At 42.3% G+C, this 20,793-nt stretch overlaps 1 protein-coding gene across 1 annotated transcript in view; it reads left to right on the top strand.

Moving 5' to 3' along the window:
• The window catches only part of ggt1b (gamma-glutamyltransferase 1b), a 30,743-nt gene extending 11,397 nt beyond the window's left edge, over window positions 1-19,346 (top strand). Inside the window, exons 7-13 of the mRNA XM_039664363.2 lie at window positions 4,084-4,233; window positions 11,410-11,546; window positions 11,928-12,115; window positions 16,241-16,368; window positions 17,147-17,259; window positions 17,347-17,460; window positions 18,884-19,346. Of these exons, the coding sequence (XP_039520297.2) occupies window positions 4,084-4,233; window positions 11,410-11,546; window positions 11,928-12,115; window positions 16,241-16,368; window positions 17,147-17,259; window positions 17,347-17,460; window positions 18,884-19,030 (977 nt within the window). The 3' untranslated portion in view covers window positions 19,031-19,346. The remainder of the gene's footprint in view (window positions 1-4,083; window positions 4,234-11,409; window positions 11,547-11,927; window positions 12,116-16,240; window positions 16,369-17,146; window positions 17,260-17,346; window positions 17,461-18,883) is intronic.
• Window positions 19,347-20,793: the final 1,447 nt, after the last annotated feature.

The raw sequence follows: 20,793 nt of genomic DNA, 5'->3' as shown, positions 1-20,793 counted from the left end.
CTAGTTTGGTCCCAGAGCCACCTGCTCTCGCTCAGAGCGACGCACGTGCCGGGCCATCTGAACGACGGCCCAGACATACTGTCAAGGAATCTCATCTCCCCTGGAGAATGGTCCCTGCACACCCAAACAGTCCAAATACTGTGGAGGTTATTTGGCAGAGCAGAGGTGGATCTCTTCACGTCAGAAGAGAATGCTCACTGCCCAATATTCTTCTCAAGGAGTGAGGACGCACTAGCCCAAGACTGGCCCTGCCGCCCGCTCTATGCTTTCCCTCCGATCTCTCTGTTACCTCAGGTAATTCAGAGGATCAGGGACACACGCCACTCGGTGCTCCTCATAGCCCCGCGTTGGGAGAGTCAGACTTGGTTCCCGGAGCTCACCCAGCTGTCACAGACAGCCCCATGGCCCATTCCAGTCAGAGCAGATCTCCTCTCTCAAGCTCGCGACACGATCTGGCATCCCCATCCACTGCGCTGGGCGCTTCATGCATGGGTGACCAATGACTACTCGTCAATTTGCCAGAAGGAGTTCTAAACACGATTATGCACGCCAGAACGGCTTCTACCAGGAAGCTCTATGTGGCTAAATGGTCTGTGTTCTCAAAATGGTGCACCGACAAAAACTTGGACCCACGGTCGTGCGAGGTATCGTCTTTGCTCGTTTTCCTTCAGGAGATGTTGGATAAGGGCAGGTCCCCATCCACTCTCAAGGGTTACGTGGCAGCTGTCGCGGCATTCTCGGAACCCCGATGCGCTCAGTCTCTGGGCAAAGAGTTAATCATCCGAGTTAATCATCTGCTTCCTCAGGGGAGCTAGAAGGATGAACCCTCAGCGCCCCCCTTCGGTTCCTATTTGGGATCTCTCTATAGTTCTCGAAGCTATGAAAGCCCCCCCGTTCGAACCGCTCGAGTCCGTGGACCTTAAATATCTCTCTCTCAAAACCGTTTTTCTGACTGCCCTGTCCTCAGTTAAACGTGTGGGGGACCTTCACATGCTCTCGTCTAGCGCTGAGTGTCTTGAGTTTGGTCCTAATGACTCTGTTGTCATTCTCAAACCTAGGCATGGCTATGTTCCTAAAGCAATTGGTACCCCGTTCAGGGCTCAGGTTATTTCTCTATCGGCTCTGCCCACATCCGATAGCGAATGTGACGCCAATCTCCTCTGTCCGGTTCGGGCTCTGAGGTACTATACTATACTATACGCGCTGCCACGTTCAGACGCTCTGAGCAGCTTTTTGTGTCATTCGGGGGGCGTACCAAGGGTCTGGCCGCCTCTAAACAGACACTGTCTAGATGGAGAGTGGACGCTATTGCCTCTGCTTATGCATCAAAAAGCCTGCCTTGCCCTCTGGGCATCAGGGCTCATTCCACTAGTTCTTCATCGTGGGCATGGTCCTGCGGAATTTCCATCCACAACATTTGGGTGGCCGCGGGATGGGCCTCCCCATCCACCTTTGTCAGATTTTACAACCTGGAAGTTCCTGCCTTGCAGGCTACATTTCTAGCTATCTATTATGCCTCAGCTCATCTAATGAGCTGCACTATTGGGAGTCTCTCACACAACCGGTTCGCCCCTTGTGCTTCCCTTATGTGCTTATGTAATACACAACCACGGGCCCGCTCTGCTGCCCACCACATTACATTCACTCCACTCATAAGGGTCCCCCAGTCCCCAGTCCCCAGTCTCCAGTCCACCCCCCCCCCCCCCCGTAAGTCATAGATGCATAGTGCGCACGGTGTTGACCAGGTGTTTCAGGAGACACCTCACTTCCCAGGAGAACCTCTCGAAAGAGAACGAATCGGTTACCTAACGTAACTTCGGTTCTCTCTAGATGAGGGACACTTGCGCTACTAGTGTTTTTGCATTAGCCTAGGAGAGCACCTTTTATACTCTCTAGCCACACCCTTTCTGGCGGGCTCTGACGCAATGAGCACGCATCTGCTTCTCATTGGCCGCGGGCTCAGCTCCGCTCTCCCATAGGCTTAAGCAGTTCTCTCTGAGCGAACCAATGAGCTGCTAGCTAGCCCGCTCATGGTCTGCTGCAGAGGAACTGCATTGACAATGGATACAAATTATGGAATAATTTTTTGGCTTCAATTTCTCAGAAAAGATTGATCTTTCCCGTAGCATAAGCTAGCTAACGCAATACTCGTTCCAAAAAAAACGAATATCGCTGTGTGCAGTGTTTTATGTGTGTCTCAGAACAAGGAGCCACGTAAAAGACCCTATGTTCCATTCCAAGGCAGTGGGGTTAAAGATGGTGCGCCTCTAAAGAAGAAAAAGAAACAGGTGGCGTGAATTTATGGTTCTTACTTCTGTTGTGGCTTTCCTATAAGCCCAAGACAGGTGGTGAGGTGTTCTTCACACATAAAACTCTGCACACAGCGATATTCGTTTGAACAGTTTTTTTGTCCATTTAATAAGAGCTTAGCGATTTTACATTGCACTGGTTCTATGGTAAGAACCATAAATTCCCGCCACCTGTTTCACTCTGATTCAACCGAACTCATTTAAATACCATGTGATGGAACAGGTGTGGCTTTCACCTGCACCACTGATGCACACCGCCATCTAGTGGTGGAACAAATTACATCTGGCTCCTACAACACCAATTCTTGCTGCCAATACGACAATTCACCATGACGTCACAACAATAAAAGACGTTCTTCCGGGTGGCAAAAGCCGAAGCGTCCCTATGGCAACACTAGTAATTTGCATGGAGGGAGACACACCGCCGGCAGAAGCCTAATCTACATTTCAACAGTTGATTCAAGAACAGACGTGGTGGAAATTCAGACATAGTTAACATGATCATTAAAGCTTAGATTCTTTGATCTAGAGACGTGCACTCCCAACGCACTAGACCGCAGCGCGGGACTAGATCTGATGGCCGAGTGCGGGCGGTAATGCACTCTGTGTGTGCGGATTGCAGGAGAATAAAACGATTCGCGGGACTCCCGCAAACTAGAAATATCTATGAATAAAACAAATAAAAACTAATACATTTGTATTTATCTGTTGCAGAAAAGCAACAAGAACAACTAAAACAAAAAAGAAATGACTTACATGGCAGAGTTTCATTTTATAACGTGACTGCAGCGATGAGCTTTGTAGCCAATCACAGACATATGTGTTGATTTATTGAACGCATTGGCCAATCAGAAGCATTTACGATGAAGAAGCATTTATTCACAGCTCAAAAGAAAGTAACATAGAAAGTAATAGAAATTAACTAAGTTAGTTGAGAACGTCAGTTATATAACGACCCACGTATTAAAAATGGTTGGGTTTAAATCGGGCTCAGGCTCATAATTAGAAGACGACGTGCACTTTTGACGACGTCCACTCGCTTTAACCTCCTCACCCACATGTTCTGCTGGATAGATTTACTTTTTTCTGAAGGAAATCGATAAAAAAACTACACCTTTTGCTGTTGTAACCCCTCACACCCGGGTCCAACTCGACCCTCGAACCCGGGTCTCCAGCATGAGAGTCAGGCGCGCTAACAAGGAGGCTAAAGACTGCAGCCCCTAGCGTCTGTCGCTAGAGCGCCTATTGAGATCGGGGAGTGAGGTTTACTCGCACAGCAACTACTAGCTGGCCTCCGTTACACTCACCCCCCTAAACCTCACTCTCATCCGGGTCACGGCACCAATGTAACCCCTCACACCCGGGTCCAACTCGACCCGCTCCGAGCGGGCCTCGAACCCGGGTCTCCGGCATGAGAGTCAGGCGCGCTAACAAGGAGGCTAAAGACTACACTGTATATCTGGTGGCGCAACCCCAAACACAACATATTTTCGCCATAGATTCAACTTTGATCAACAACAATGATTTTAACTGTGTAACTGTTCAGTTGCCGGCTGGATCTCTTCAGTTAGTCAATGGAAGCCGCTCGCGTTCTGCCACCCGGAAGTATCGCGGTGCCTTTTGTTTACAAACATTCTGAAATGCCCTATAGTCCACCCAGGCAGAGGTGTTGAAGGATGGCACACAATTGGTTATTAATGACTAAATCGATAACTTAGTAGTAGTTTGATCTCATTAGAATCATGTGTCATACAGGCATCTGTGTGTGTTGCAGAGGGGATTATAACTCTAGAGGACTTGAGAGATTACAAGCCCTTGCTGGATGAAAACCCTCCCAGGGCTACTGTGGGTCAATTCACAATGGTGGCACCAAACGCGCCTGCCAGCGGCCCGGTCCTTACATTGATCCTCAACATCCTGAGCGGTAGGTTTAGAGTTGAACCACTGGATATGCGATCTATCCTGGACACTATTGTTTTGCATTGTTGTTTTAACATTTGATATTGACTGCAATTTAAATAATATAGCCTAAACTAGGGTCTTTTTCCTGTTGCATTTAACATAGGCCTACATTTGGTCCGGTATGGTGGATTTTACTCTAGTGATCATGATTTTTATAAATATAAACTCAGTATAAATATCCGTCAGTTTTGAAAGAATATATTTTAGTTATTTACTAAAGTATGATAAACATTAAAGAAGAAGATTTTGTTCTTCTCCAGACTACAACTAAAATGGTCAAAAAAGCAGCATAAAATAAACATGTATAATAATAAAAAATATATAACATAACATATAGGTCACTCTCAAACAAGATTATATGTAATGAAACCGTGTGTGGACGCATAGAAAGCTTTCCCAACTGGATTTTAACCTTCTGATGGTCCTCGGTCACTTCTGACTGAATAATTTTCTGTTTTGAATTGTAAAAAAATCACGGCTTCATCGGAAGTTTATGATACTTGGTGACCTTTCTGGCATTAGGGATGTGAACACACACAAAAAAAAAATTGAATTCATGATCTGAGCATGCTAAGTGCTCGTAAAAAAATTATTCACAATTTTGGTCTTCGGTCAAAAAATGACCCCCATAGGAAATTAATTGGAAATTGACAAAAACACAAAAATTCACTAAATTTTTTCCCACACATTTTCTTAAATATTATTCAACAGTGTTAAAAATTGAATGAACTGCATTTTTGATACACATTGTGAAAAAAATTTGTATAAAATTTGCTTACAGCAACATAAACATAAACATAAAGCTGTAATTATAATGCAAAAACGAACACTTTTTTATCACTATTTCTAAAAATAAAAAATCTAAAACTTAATAAGAAATCATTTTTGAGATTGTTTCAAATATATATTCAAATCCACCAGCAAAAAAATAAAAATAAAATTCACCTCTCCACAGAGAGCTGTACATGCCATCTAAGTGGTTACACCATGGTTCTATGCTTTCTCTCTATACTGTAACCAGATGGTGCTAATTTTCTTAAAAAAAAATTCTGAAGGCCTAGACTCCATATTAAACTAAAATACTGCAATAATAATAAAAAAATTATATATATATATATATATATATATATAGAGAGAGAGAGAGAGAGAGATATTTTCCATGGCAAAAATAGACCATAAATATTAATAAATTCAATCAAATTGTCTCAAAATACTAAATTAAAAGAATAAATATTATAGAACAAAAATACATTGCATTGGTTTTTACTGGGATGGAAGAAGTTTCATTTTTAGGTGTCGGTCATTCTGACTGGGAAGGCTCAGGGCGTGACTCCTAAACGAAGACCATCAGAGGTTTAAATGATCACACTGTATATGTTTATTATGTTGTTATATATATTATTTATTATCATATTTAATGTCGCATTTACAACCAGTTGGGGGTAAATAAATACATTTGCAATGTGCTGCTGTTGCTGTTGGTAAGGCAAATGTTTGCGCTCCTTTGTTTCTGTTTGATATAATTGTAAATTAAAATACTGATGCTTAGCTCCTCCTGGATCATCCTGCTGCCCTGTATCTTGCCTATAGGGCATCGTCGATGTTTCAGTCAGAACACATTTCCCACAGCAGGATTTGGAAACACTGCCAAATATCTCACGGGCATTGGCGACTCGTCTGCGATTCTCTCAGATCGCGTCTTTGATCATTGTGACTCACGTAAATGAACACCAATTTGCCCATGATTTGTAGGCGATCTCCCAAAACCTGTTGGCGAGCGAAAATCGGGCCTGTAGTTTCAGTTTTTGCTAACTATAATAACCCTGCTCGAAACTGCAACTTTATATGTCACAATGTGACTTTATATCTCACAATGTGAACTATTTTTAATATCTGAAGCAGAAACAAGTTTCCATGATATAAGCAACATTGACATTGCAGACATCGTAGGCCTGTGAGCATCAGTACCCACACGGCCCGTCTGTTTAATAGCTTTTTTCCAGCCACTGTTAGGCTAGTGGCAGAGGACATTAAGGAGGGCAAAATGTACCCTATTCCATGTTTTTAAATTTTGTAATGGTCAGTGCATGTCACAGTCCTCCGTCTGCACCAGTCTGTCTTGTCTTCAGCACTACACTTACCAGGATCCTCTCGTCACCCTATCCCGTGTTCACTCCCTCATCAGCCACCTGTTCCTCGTCATCATCATCTGTTTCACCTGTTCTCACCCCATTATGTTTGATTCCTGTGTGTATTTAGTTCCCTCTGTTTTAGTCAGTCCTTGTCGGTCGATGTTTCATGTTACGCTGTGTATCCCGTCTTCCTGCCTGTTTTGAATTAAATGTCTCTTAATCAAAATCTGGACTCAGCCTCTTCTTCTGCCTGAACCCGCACCGTGACAGATCGACCGACCAAAAAAGCAACATGGACGCCGGGATTTTCCAGGGGATTCTCCACCCGACTCGGCGCCCCCGGTTGAGGCTCGTCCCCCGAAAGCCTGCGCTCACCGTCAGCCCTGCCGAGCCTGTGCTCACCGTCAGCCCTGCCGAGCCCGAGCTTTCACCGCTGGTTCCGTCCAGCTCTCCAGAGATTGAATGCTCTTCACCGCTGGTTCCGTCCAGCTCTCCAGAGATTGAATGCTCTTCACCGCTGGTTCCGTCCAGCTCTCCAGAGATTGAATGCTCTTCACCGCTGGTTCCGTCCAGCTCTCCAGAGATTGAATGCTCTTCGCCGCTGGTTCCGTCCAGCTCTCCAGAGTCTGAATGCTCTTCGCCGCTGGTCCCGTCCAGCTCTCCAGAGATTGAATGCTCTTCCCCGCTGGTTCCGTCCAGCTCTCCAGAGATTGAATGCTCTTCACCGCTGGTTCCGTCCAGCTCTCCAGAGATTGAATGCTCTTCACCGCTGGTTCCGTCCAGCGCTCCAGAGACTGTATGCTCTTCATTGCTGGTTCCGTCCAGCCCTCCAGAGACTGTATGCTCTTCACAGCTGGTTCCGTCCAGCCCTCCAGAGACTGTGTGCTCTTCATTGCTGGTTCCGTCCAGCCCTCCAGAGACTGTATGCTCTTCACTGCTGGTTCCGTCCAGCCCTCCAGAGACTGTATGCTCTTCACCGCTGGTTCCGTCCAGCCCACCAGAGACTGTATGCTCTTCACTGCTGGTTCCGTCCAGCTCTCCAGAGACCATCCAGCCTGCGCCCGAGACCGTCCAGCCTGCGCCAGAGACCGTCCAGCCAGCGCCAGAGACCGTCCAGCCAGCGCCAGAGACCGTCCAGACCGTCCAGCCGGAGAACGTCCAGACCGTCCAGCCGGAGACCGTCCAGACCGTCCAGCCGGAGACCGTCCAGACCGTCCGGCCAGAGACCGTCCAGACCGTCCGGCCGGAGACCGTCCAGACCGTCCAGCCAGAGTCCGTCCAGACCGTCCAGCCAGAGATCGTCCAGACCGTCCAGCCAGAGACCAGTATCCCACCCACCCTCCCTCTCCCACCTCCTCCCGTCTGGCATCCGTCAGCCCCTCCGTCTGCCAGCTCCCCTGACCCAGCTGGGTCGTTGGATCCCCGGCCTTCACCTCACACCTCCTCCATCTGGACACTTCCTCGGCCCTCTGTCCCATCAGCTCCCCCGTGGCTCCTACCTCCCTCAGCTCCTCCATGGCCCCTCAGTCCACCAGCTCGGCCAGGCTCCCTCGACCTTCCGGACTCCCTTCGTTCCCTCGTCATCCTCCCTTCACCTTTGGACTTCCTTCCCTTTGCTCCGCACCGTCAGGTCACCCCCCCGGTTCTGTCGGACTCCTCACTCCCTCCAGTCACCCGTCAGCCCTCACGCCCTCTGACCTCACCGTGTCCCTCTGTACCCCTGTCGTCACTTCTGTCCCCAGAGCCTACGGTGTCACCATGGTCCCTCGGTTCCTCCTCAGCTCTCAAAGTCGTCTGTCCCTCTGCTTCACCCTGGTCCCCTCTCCCATCTGCTCCGCCCCTGTCAGTCGGCCCCCTGGTGTTGTCAGCCCCGCTTCCATCGGCTCCACCAGGGGTCCTCCCTCCATCTGCTCCGCCCTGGTCTCGCCCTCCATCTGCTCCGCCTTGGTCTCGCCCTCAGCCTGCTCCGCCCTGGTCTCGCCCTCAGCCTGCTCCGCCCTGGTCTCGCCCTCAGCCTGCTCCGCCCTGGCCACGCCCTCAGCCTGCTCCGCCCTGGCCACGCCCTCAGCCTGCTCCGCCCTGGCCACGCCCTCAGCCTGCTCCGCCCTGGCCACGTCCTCAGCCTGCTCCGCCCTGGCCACACCCCTCTCAGCCCCCAGTTCGTCCCCCCTCCTTCCCCTGTTCTGCGGCGTGAGGTCACGCCTCCCGGGAGGGGGGAGTTCTGTCACAGTCCTCCGTCTGCACCAGTCTGTCTTGTCTTCAGCACTACACTTCCCAGGATCCTCTCGTCACCCTATCCCGTGTTCACTCCCTCATCAGCCACCTGTTCCTCGTCATCATCATCTGTTTCACCTGTTCTCACCCCATTATGTTTGATTCCTGTGTGTATTTAGTTCCCTCTGTTTTAGTCAGTCCTTGTCGGTCGATGTTTCATGTTACGCTGTGTATCCCGTCTTCCTGCCTGTTTTGAATTAAATGTCTCTTAATCGAGATCTGGACTCAGCCTCTTCTTCTGCCTGAACCCGCACCGTGACAGTGCAATAGTATATATACAGTATATATATATATATATATATATATATATATCAATTTTTTAGAGTTTCTTTCTATTTTTGTACGTATTATATTACTATTATTTACTATAATTTATTTTTAATTTATACATTTATTTTTTATAATTTATAAATGATAAATTTATAATTTATTCAAGAAAGATTATTCTTACAGTCTTTTGTAGTTTAAATGTGATGTGAGATGTATAGTTTCATGTTATTTTATTCTATTTAAAACCTGACTCTGAGAAACGCACAAGAATTCCAATGTACCTGTACTGAAACATACCTGTGCAAATGGCAATAAACTTTGAACTCTGAACTTTGAACACTGACCAGCATAATTGCACGCTCGACTTTTTTATCAGCAAGAGGAAGCATCTAGTTGCTTCTCATTACAGGATGACTATTAGTCAATGTTTAATGTTCTTAACAATTTCTTCATGTGGAATAGTCTCAGGGGAGGATGAGACTTCATAACTTTCCAACTTTTTTGTTGCTTAAACTATTAAAATCACCCCACCCTTCACTCCGCCATGCCTGTCCTCCTGTCTCCCACACCAACACTAACGTGGGCTGTTTGCCACTAATTGGACACAAACCAAGCATGGAAAAATCCATGAAGTCAGCGTGTTCCGACCCTTTCCTTGGGGTTCCACCAGCAGGCGACACTCTGAAGGAGCCTGTCATCTGAGATTCATCAGCTTTGCTTTCTTACGGCAAGCTGGACTTTATCCACGGCTCTATGTCTTGGTCTCTTTTAAAAACACCCACTCTTTAGCTTTACTGATGAGATACTTAGTCATTAAGTTGCTGCCAGACAGGGCACGGCTGTCGGTAAACACTGTTAGCACTTGTTTTTTCACAATGTAGCTTGATTTATTCAGAAGTTATGAAACATCTTCCACAACGAAACTCTCATAATTGTTCAGTTATTTCAAGACATGTCTGGCATTAATGGGAGAGACAATTTGAGATGTTTTCAGACAGTAAAACTGGGTCAGTTGTCGAACATTAAAATATTAGTTGACCTAAACATGAAAATCACATTATCATTTACTCACTCTCATGTCATTTCCAAACCAATTTTGCTCATTTTCGTCTGTAGAACATGTGATAAGATGTCTTGAAGAAAAATCTGTTAAATTTTCTATCTTTAAAGGAGTCCAAATATTATTTTTTTGTACATTTCTTACAACGGTCTTTAATGTGTAATGTTGCTGTTTGTCTGCAAAGTTACAAAGCACAAAGTGACTACAAAGGGAGTAAATCTCTATATCTCTGGGCACTGATTCTAAACTAAAACTCCTCGATTGCAGTCTTCAGTTTTCTTATAGGAACGAACACATCACTATCCCTCTTTTACATAATTGCTGCTATAAGCAAAAAAGGGGCAAGGCCTGTTTGAGTTACTGTACGTTAGAAGTTATGCAGTTATGGAAAGAGGTGTTACATTTCCAAAACAATCACAACCAATCACCAGTCACAACACACTGGTCCAGTGGACCAATCGGAGCACACTGCGCTTTTAAAAAGGAGGGGCTTCATAGAGACCGTAACTAATGCCGCGTTCCAGGCAACCTGTAACTCGTGTTTTTTCAATCTTATACCCGTGAAAGTGCACTGGAACGGCAGTCAAACTCGTGACTTTCCACCCGTGAACACGTACTAGATCGATGTACTCCCAGTTACGAGTTCTGACGTCACATAGCCCGCGAACCAATGACAGCCCCTACTGATGCAGTGTTTCTGCAGGCGGTACACGGTGAGAATACACTTTAGGACAATATGACGTCAACTAGTTTTCAGTCCATTGAGTGCAAGGATAAATATATACCAAATACATTTCCAAATATACAAATAAAGTAAAATAAAGAGTATAACAGCTTATCTTGCCTCATGCGCTATTTTTCCTCCTCAGTTTCCCACAAATAAACAAGGAGTAAGCACCTTTGGCATTGGAAAATATTACAAACGTGCGTGAGCCCCGTAAGGTCCGCCATGCTGGTTTGTTTACATCTAGGTAGTTTGGCGTGAATGACCTGGAATGCTACAAAGTCGTAAGTCGTGGTTTGAAGTCGTGATTTACGTGTTCAAAAACCTGCCTGGAACGCAGCATAAGAGCGTTACTGACAGACTGGGAAAAGAGGTACTGAAACAATGTCAACTATTTGAAAAGTAATGTGTTTTTTTCAAGCATGAAAACCTAAACCCCAAAAACAAAACCAAGAGTTTGAAAAAGGGCATAATAGGCCCCATTTAAGAACTAAAAATTTCCCATCTCATTTGTGCTTCAGCATGTTCAGATTTTATAAGACGAATGTGAGAAACATACGTCATGCTTCTGAAGACTTTCCATGGCAGCCATCTTGATGATTGGCAGTTCTATCCATTCATATGACAACAGTCAACATGGTTGAGTAATCTTACTGAGGTCCTGTTCTTTTTCCTCAGGTTACAACTTTAGTCCGGACAGTGTCTCCACCACTGACAATAAAATCCTCACCTATCATCGCATAGTCGAGGCGTTCCGGTTTGCGTATGCAAAAAGGAGCGTCTTGGGGGATCCACTATTTCTCAACATCACTAATGTAAGTTATGAACAAAGAAAGGGTTGCTTTTTTCATTTGTTTAGTTAAAATTTTGGGTGCACTATTCCTTTAAGTGACTTTTTATCAGTAATATTTCTAAACCACAACCAAAAAGCATTATTTGAATGTAAAAATGCTCATGTGTATCTTCAGCAGTTGTTCAGGTTGACACAGATGGCGTTGGCATATGTTAGCCTCTCCCGATCAGTTGTGATCAAAGCCTTTATTGAATCCGACATGCAGTATCTCACACTAATCACAGAGCATGAAAATAGTGCGCTATTGAACGGCTCATTGTGCGTACGCTCTTTTGATCAGCTGTTCTTTCAAGCCTCCAGCAGGGCCTCAATAATGATCTGTTATCCTCTTTCTCTCTGGCAGTTCATCCAGAACATTACTTCCAAAGGCTATGCTGACATGATATTCCAGAAGATCACTGATAATACGACTCAGCAAGAGAGCTTCTATGATCCTGAGTTCTATATTCCTGACAATCACGGCACGTCACACTTGTCAGTGGTGGCAGAAGATGGCAGTGCAGTGTCTGCCACCAGCACCATCAACCTATAGTGAGTGTTTGCCTTTTTTCTTTGCTTATGTTTTATATTAAAAATCTGTCATTACTAGTCATAGATTTCACACTTTCGGGGGGAATTGGCCTATAATTAGGCTTTTTTAAAGTACTCCTATTATGCTAGGTTGTGCCACACCACTTCACAAGAGGGGTAACGTGGGGGTGAGACTGTCCAGGTTACTCGGGAAGCTCCTATTTTAGGTTCCTAATTTTTTATTTTAGGATCTCTCCTACAATAGGTTGACATGCATTCTAAAACACGTTGACCTCTTTAAACTTGGTCAGATGGCTCAGTCTCTTGTGATTGGTTTACTCTGCTCTGATTGGTCAGATGCAGTCTGTTGTGATTGGTCTATTCCAGTGGTGGAATGTAACGAAGTACAAATACTTTGTTACTTTACTTAAGTAAAATAAATAGTGCATACTTTTTACTTTTACTTCGTTACATTTTGCAGCAATTATTATACTTTCTACTCCACTACATTTCTACAACTTCTGTTACATTTTCATTTCATTTTCTGATCAGGTTTTCCCCTGCCAAAACGTAATTGGACCGTCCGTTCATTGCATGTTTGTCTCACCAGTGACGTTTGGTTGCCATAGATATATCAACCCGGTCACACTAAATGTGTCTCGCACGCAGTGTGTTTATCGTGCAATTTATACGCGAAAATTTGTTTTTACATGCATAGGAAACGCACTTTGTGTAATATACGTTTGGTTAGGATTATGGCAAGCCAAGAGGTTCAGAATAACACCATAAATCAATCGCGTTTACTGCCAAACATAGTTATTAACATATAGTGCATGATGTGTAGCTATATTGCCTAATTGCAAGCTTGTTTCAGAAATGGTGACAACAATTTTTTTCCATCATTATTGAACATCATTATAGGAGTATTAAGTTGAATGAGTTAGAATTAAATGTTTTATTAATCATTAGAAAATAGACATTATGAGAATAAATTGTTACAGTATGCAAGTACTTTTACTTTTAATACTTAAAGTACATTTAAAATCAGGTACTTTTTACTTAAGTATGGTTGTCATTGTGTTACTTCTACTTTTACTAAAGTAAATATTTATCTGGATATTTGTACTTTTACTTAAGTACTGAGATTCAGTACTTCCTCCACCACTGGTCTATTCTGCTCTGACTGGTCAGATGGCTCAGTGGCTGTGTCCAAAATCTCCCACTACTCACTATATCATCATTGGTCGGGTCCCCTGGTATGGAGCTCGACAATATGTTTCCAATTCTATATTCTTGGCGATGCGGATGATCACTTTAGTTTCCGCTTCCCTTTCGACATGGGTGAGTGACTGACTGCTCTTCGCTGCAGGGAGAGCTATTTGGTTCCGGGCTTTTTGACTTTTGTTGTACTCGTCAATATAGCTCCTGATTTTGTGTCTGAAAGTTAAGTGTGGAGCTCCTCGCTTGTTCTTATCACGGACTTCTGAATGATAGATGGCATAAATGTGGGCTGGTTCGCTCTCTTCCATACGAAGACAGTGGCCCACAAACTCTAGCTGTCGCTTGCGGACAATTTAACAATTAACAATTTTGTCAGACATGTCAACGCATTCTCACCCCAAGGCGTCACCTTTGACCATGCTTCAATATTTGACGTTTTAGGCGCCCTTTAGCGTCACTAACATGACGCGATCCTACGGCGTCATCTAACTGACGCTAAAGGAAAGCGTCAGTTAGAGGACGCGGTTAGGTTTAGGTGTGGGGTGGGGGTAGGGTACACGCGATAGGGCGTCATCTAACTGACGCTAAAGGGCGCCTAAAGCGTCAGATATTGAAGCATGTCCAAATGCTTCCCAAGGCGTCAGTTAAGTGACGCCTTGGGGGTGAGAATGGGCTGGACATGTATAAATTGTTTGTAAGCACGCACACGTTTAAATAGTGCGACATCAATGACGTATTCAATGGCGCCGAGAGACGATCGAGTAGTGCTCGAAAGCGGTGTTTCTGTTATGCTGGTGAGCTCACTATAGTGCTTTAATAGGGGGTAGGGAGTAATGGTTTGAGTGGAGATTTCGAACACAGCCAGTCTGTTGTGATTGGTTTACTCTGCTATGATTGGTCAGATGCAGTCTGTAGTGATTGGTCTATTCTGCCCTGGTCAGATGGCTCAGTCTGTTGTGATTCAGTCCCTCCAGAAAAACGCGATTATGCGATTGCTGAATTCAATGCAAAATCAGCCAAAGTCCGCATATTTATGCGGGGGCCGCATTTTTTCGAATAAGCCGCACTTTCGCCGCATAAAATGCCGATTTCCACGCAAAATATGCGGGGCTTGCATGATTTCATAATCCTCGTATTTTCGTTGCAAAAAAAAGTCACATATATCTTCGCAGAAAGTTGAAAAATGTTGCGTTTGCTTCATACAAGAGCAGCCATTTCCTCCGGTTTCCATGGGAACGTTATGAAGTGACGCAATTACGCGACGGGATAGCTCACAGCTGAAGTTATTGCGAAGGCCAGAAAGACTCACGGAGGCGATTGACATCTCACAAATCGAACTCGTATAACTGTCTGTCACACGTTCTACCATCACATCGTTACTTAATAAACAAAATAAGATAAAAGAATAAGCATCAAACAGAAATTACCCGCACACGACATGGGGTGTTTGAGGCGCACACACTGCAGACAGTTCAGCGCGCAGCTCTTAAAGGGGCCACACCTTATTTACACTCGTTACAGTCTGAAATAAAACATTGCTGATTTTGTAATTGTGAAAGAGAGTCTATTGTGCACTTATTGTTTGAATGTCCCTATTTTTCAATCTTTTGGAATGAGATGTCTCAATTTCTAGGTTTTAAAATGAATTGCAACCTTGTCTTAAATTTGTCATCTTCATACAAATGATTTTGACTTTCCTATAAGAAAAATGTATGTTATCGATTTTTTTCTATTATTAGGAAAATTTCATATTCATCAAACTAAGTGGAGTAGCCTTACTCAAAACCCAACTTTGCTCATTTCAAAACAGCCTTTAAAATGTATTTTGAGTCTTTAAAATTTAAAAAAAAAAATCGAAAAGCCCAAAAGATCTGTATCTCTGCTAAAGGAATTTAATATGTCTGTGATGCCCTCTATCTTTTTTTTTCTTTTTTTCTTTTTTTTTTTTCCAAATTATTGTTTCATGTTTTAGGCTACTTCTCAGATGTTATACTTATCAGAAAATGTGTAAAAGAAATGTCAAGAACTTGATATCAAACTCTGTGATTTTGAAAATTTAATAAAAATAAAACAAGATGAGAAATTAAATATTCCCAGCACTTTCTATGATGTAGTATGCTTGCTACATCATAGAAAGTAATAAGAAATGACTCTTTACATTAAGGTAGTAGCCTAGTGAGAACAGGATGTTGGGGGAATCACTTTTTTTCTCTTTTTCATCAAACCGCAGTTTTTGCAAGTTCCCGCAATTTTTGCAAGTTCCCGCAATTTCATTGCATAAAATTGCATAAATATCCCGCATATTCCATCGCATTTTTAAAGAAAACGGGCCGCGTAATCAAGGATTTTTGCCCGCAACAATCACAAAAAAACTCCGCGTTTTTCTGGAAGGACTGGTGATTGGTCTACTCTGCTCTAGTTGGTCAGATGCAGTCTGTTATGATTGCATTGGGGCGGCAGTGGCTCAGTGGTTCATGTGGGTTGTCTATGAACCGAAAGGTTGGTGGTTCAATCCTCGGTTCCACCTGACCAAGTGTCGAGGTGTCCATGAGCAAGACACCTAACCCCTAACCCCAGCTGCTCCCGACGAGCTGGCTGGCGCCTTGCATGGCTGACACCGCAGTCGGTGTGTGAATGAGTGTGTGAATGGGTGAATGTGAGGCAAATGTGAAGCGCTTTGGTGGCCATTAGGTCTATGAAGGCGCTATATAAATGCAGTCCATTTACCATTTACCATGATTGGTCTACTCTACTCTGAATTTGATCTTCTACTCTGCTCTTTGAAACTTTGCAGACTTTTTTACATCCAATAGAGATAGAAGGTTGTTTTAACCAAAAATAAATAAATACAAATTTAACACAAAAAATACACACCATTTTTTTTTTATATTTGTAAATGGAATCATGTTCTTTCTCTTCTCCCAGTTTTGGCTCCAAGTTTATGTCAAATTCGACAGGAATTTTACTTAACAATGAGATGGATGACTTCAGTTCTCCCTTGATCACCAACAACTTTGGAGTCCCTCCATCTCCCAACAACTTCATTGTCCCACGTAAGAAAACTTGATCACAGATATTGGCAATAGCATGTATATTTTTTTAATTAAAAATATTTTAAATTAATACATTAATAAATTAATTAAAATTAATATATTTTTTTAAATTAATACATTTTTGCAGTATATTCTATGAGACGAGTGCCATGCTTTACTTACAGTGACTAGTGTTACTCCAATTTGCATTGCACTTCACAATTTTATCATCATTACTTGAAGTAAAATCACTGTAACATGTGGCTTATAGCTTCTATAAAAACAACAATATGATAAAAGACACTATAGTTAGAGTAAAAATCGTTAAATGTGTTTTATCTTACCTTTGGCTAATATCTGTCTTACTACTCTAAAGTTACTTCAAAATTACTTAAATATTTGAATAATATTAAATACAATAAATGTTTCAAATTCATATAATTAAATCAATATACAATGTTGTTTGAATAAAAATAAATAATTGTAAATATTATACAATCAATATTTTTAATGTATATAATTGAGTGTATAAAATTAATATAACAAAAACAACAATAATAATTTTGATCTTATGAACTTGTTTGAATAAGTCAAGAATGAGGTAATATAATATTAATATTAATAAGAATAACTAAGAATAATTATTAATAATATTTTAACATCTTATTCTTGAGATATTCAAAATATCAACATTTTAAGTTCCATTTTGCAGTTTCAAACAGCCACAAACTTTAGCGAAACTACTTTGCAGATTTGTTTTAATTGTTTGGAAACGCTGTTGCTTCTCATCTTTGCTCAGATAAAAGGCCCATGTCTTCTATGTGTCCCGCCATCCTGCTAGACAAAAACAATAAAGTCAAAATGGTAGTAGGAGGCTCTGGAGGAACGAAGATCACCACAGCAGTGGCCCAGGTGCATTTTTATGTTATTTCAGAGACTGTAGTTGTGCTGGATATAGTTCAACTCTTATCACTTCATGCATAACTGACATCTGCGCAGGTCATCCTAAATGCACTATTCTTCGAATATGACCTGAAGAAAGCAATAGCAGACCCAAGAATTCATAATCAACTCAGTCCGAACACCACACAGGGAGAGCCTGACTTTGACAAGGTGAGTGAAGAAATGAAAACAAGGTGTCATTTTATATAAGATAAGAAAAAGTTAAAGTGTTAAAGTACAACGTATGCTGCTGAGTAGTAACTGATGTAATCTGATTATATATCAGATTCCAAAAATGAAGTACTTGTAATTTTTTATATTATATTATATTTTAAAGTGCTTATAATAAGAATACTGTTACTTTTGTATTGATTGCGTTTTTAAATTTAAACTATACTTTCTAAAAAAAGACTACCACTTATACAGTATACAGTGTTTTCCAGATTTGTGGAATTGCACACTTTTAAGGAGACATATCGAAAAACATTACTTTGCAATATAAACTCTATTTCCTATTGACGTCAAATAATTACATAAAAAAACATATTTAATAGCAATTTGGAAGGTTTGGAAGGCTTTTTAAAATTTACAAATTCACATAATTTCATATTTACAATGTAATCCACACATACATGCAAAACCTGCTGCATTAGCATAAAGTTACCTTTAGTTTTGTGAAAAGGTTGTGTACGGAATACTCTCTTTTAAAACTTTTCACAGATGCACTTATGATATTTTTTTTAGACTTGAAATTCAGAAATATAATATCCATATAATCATGGATGGAATTCGTAATCCCAAAATTGCCTGTTCATAAGTAGAAACTGTCCAATAACGCAAACACATTTCACCTACATGTCCGTATTTTATATTTTTATGGTTTCATTAATTATAAGCTTTTCATCAGCTCTGTCACAAACTCCAGTTTGAGAAACCCTGATGTTATGTAATATGTAATGGACTTCATGTTACACCTGCACTGTAAGGGTGTTTTTGAGTGTAACCACTTATTCATGGTCACATTACTCCAAAAATGAAATGATTGTAACAGCAATTTCTTTCAATGCTGGATTGAAATACAATAGTCAACCCAGATAGCAAACTGACATTGAATCAACGTGGAAACATGACATCGAAACAACGTTGATCTGACATTGTTTTGCTCATCGAATTAACGTTGAACCAACGTCAGACGCGTCATTCTTTCAAAACTAACGGAAAATCAGCTTGAAATCAACGTTGTTTCAACGTTATGAAAGCAAACCAATTTTCGATTTTCATTTAGCTTTGAAGAATGCGTTGCGTCTGACGTTGGTTCAACGTTAATTCGATGAGCAAAATCAACGTTGTTTCAATGTCATGAGAGACGTCGTTTCCACGTTGATTCAATGTCAGTTTGCTGTCTGGGAACAGTTCATCAAAGTTATACATGAATTTTGAACAATAGCTGTTCTTGTTTTGGGACAACTATGAACTTTTTTTGATCCACTTTAAATGTTGACTACTATTTATCCCATATATTTTCTTGATATTTTCTTTGCTTGTTCTGAATACACATGATGTTTTGGCTAAGCAAATCCCACACAACCCACAGGCCGTTTTGGAGGGTCTTGCCCAGAAGAACCATGTCACAGAGGTGTTGAAGTCCACAGGCGCAGTGGTTCAAGCCGTGGTGCGGGACGGTGCTGGCCTCAGCGCTGAGTCAGACCCCCGTAAGGGAGGATACGCAGCTGGGTACTGACCTCCGACTCAGCGATCCAAGTCAAATCCAAGGCCAGCTGGAGGCAATCGAGATGCTACTTCAAGACCGCAAGGACACTTTCCCCCTATGCTGCTCTCAAACAACCAAGTGCCTCCATGGGAGATCCCACAGGCAAATCAGAAGTGCTGTCGATGTTGATCTCTTCACACTCCACAATTAAGTGAAGGAGTTAAACAAATTCAAACACACACACACACACACACACACACACACACACACACACACACACACACACACATTGAACACACACAATCTATCTTTGGCTGTGACACCACCATACTGCTCATTGTATTTATTTCTAACACAGTCTCATCCCAAAAAGTCATATAACTGACGTTTTGGGACGTATTTTGACCATACGTCAATATCCGCCTTTTTAGGGCCCCCTTAAACGTCGGTAGATGGCGATCCCGGGCCGTCATACAACTGACGCTTTACCTTTAACGTCAGTTAGGTGACGGGTTAGGTTTAGGGTTAAGTTTAGGTATGGGGTAGAGTTAGGATCCCATAACCTCATCTACCGACGTTTAAGGGGGCCCTAAAAAGGCGAATATTGACGTATGGTCAAAAGACGTCCCAAAACGTCAGTTATATGACGATTTGGGATGAGACCGGGTTGTTATTTCTGCAAATAAACGCATTGTGATGGCGATTATGAACTCTCTTACGTCTTCTGTCTGTTCTGAGATTTACATCCAGGCAAAAGACATTTTTTGCAAGACTTCGAGGGAGTGTCTCAGGGGAGGAAGTTTTAATCAAGCTTCTAATATGAGAACTGAAGCATGAACAAGAGTTGAAATACTCGTTTTAACGTCCCACGAGTATGTGGTCCTACCCACAGGCACCGGCCCAACATCAAGCAGCATCATTAAAGCTGAAGTTGTGGGGGACAGAGAAAAATCACATAAACAGTCCTTAATTAAACTTTCAAACTTTGGCTGTACCGAACTATAAGAAAAGACTGTCACACTCTTTAATCTAATACATTTTACGCCATTTTTGTCACGCTTTCATATTTCCATGAGGCCGATTAAATACAGCTGCAGGGCTGAGAGATGCACATAAGAAAAAAATTGTGACATTTTTAATCTGACATGTAAAGTAAATCTAAATGGCAGATCAAATTTCATGTCAAAGCAAATTTAGCCATATCTAAAAATATATACATGTCAATTGAATTATTTGGAAAACGATTTTACATGAATTATTAATTGCCATTTTTGTCCTAAAATGTTATCTGCGGGGTAAAAAGTGTCTGAATTAAAAATGGTCTCCAAATGCATCTCACCTAAAGGATTATTAGGGACACCATACTAATACTGTGTTTGACCCCCTTTTGACTTCAGAACTGCCTTAATTCTACATGGCATTGATTCAACAAGGTGCTGAAAGCATTCTTTAGAAATGTTGGCCCATATTGATAGGATAGCATCTTGCAGTTGATGGAGATTTGTGGGCTGCACATCCAGGACACAAAGCTCCCTTTCCACCACATCTCAAAGATGCTCTATTGGGTTGAGATTTGGTGACTGTAGGGGCCATTTTAGTACAGTGAACTCAATGCCATGTTCAAGAAACCAATTTGAAATGGTAACACTATTTTACGACCCGCAAACAACTGTGTAAGTACACTGAAATTACGATGTACTTTTCTGTTATTATAGTGTACTTCCGTGTAAGTACAAGGGAACAATATGTTAAGTTTGGGGTGATAAAGGGGTAACAAACGATCCTAGAAATCT

The sequence above is a fragment of the Pimephales promelas genome, chromosome 23 (genome assembly GCF_988280905.1).
Source record: "Pimephales promelas chromosome 23, fPimPro1.hap1.1, whole genome shotgun sequence".
NCBI classification, from domain to species: Eukaryota; Metazoa; Chordata; class Actinopteri; order Cypriniformes; family Leuciscidae; genus Pimephales; species Pimephales promelas.
The sequence above is the reverse complement of the archived record's forward strand: the minus strand, read 5'-3'. Positions and strand labels throughout refer to the sequence as shown.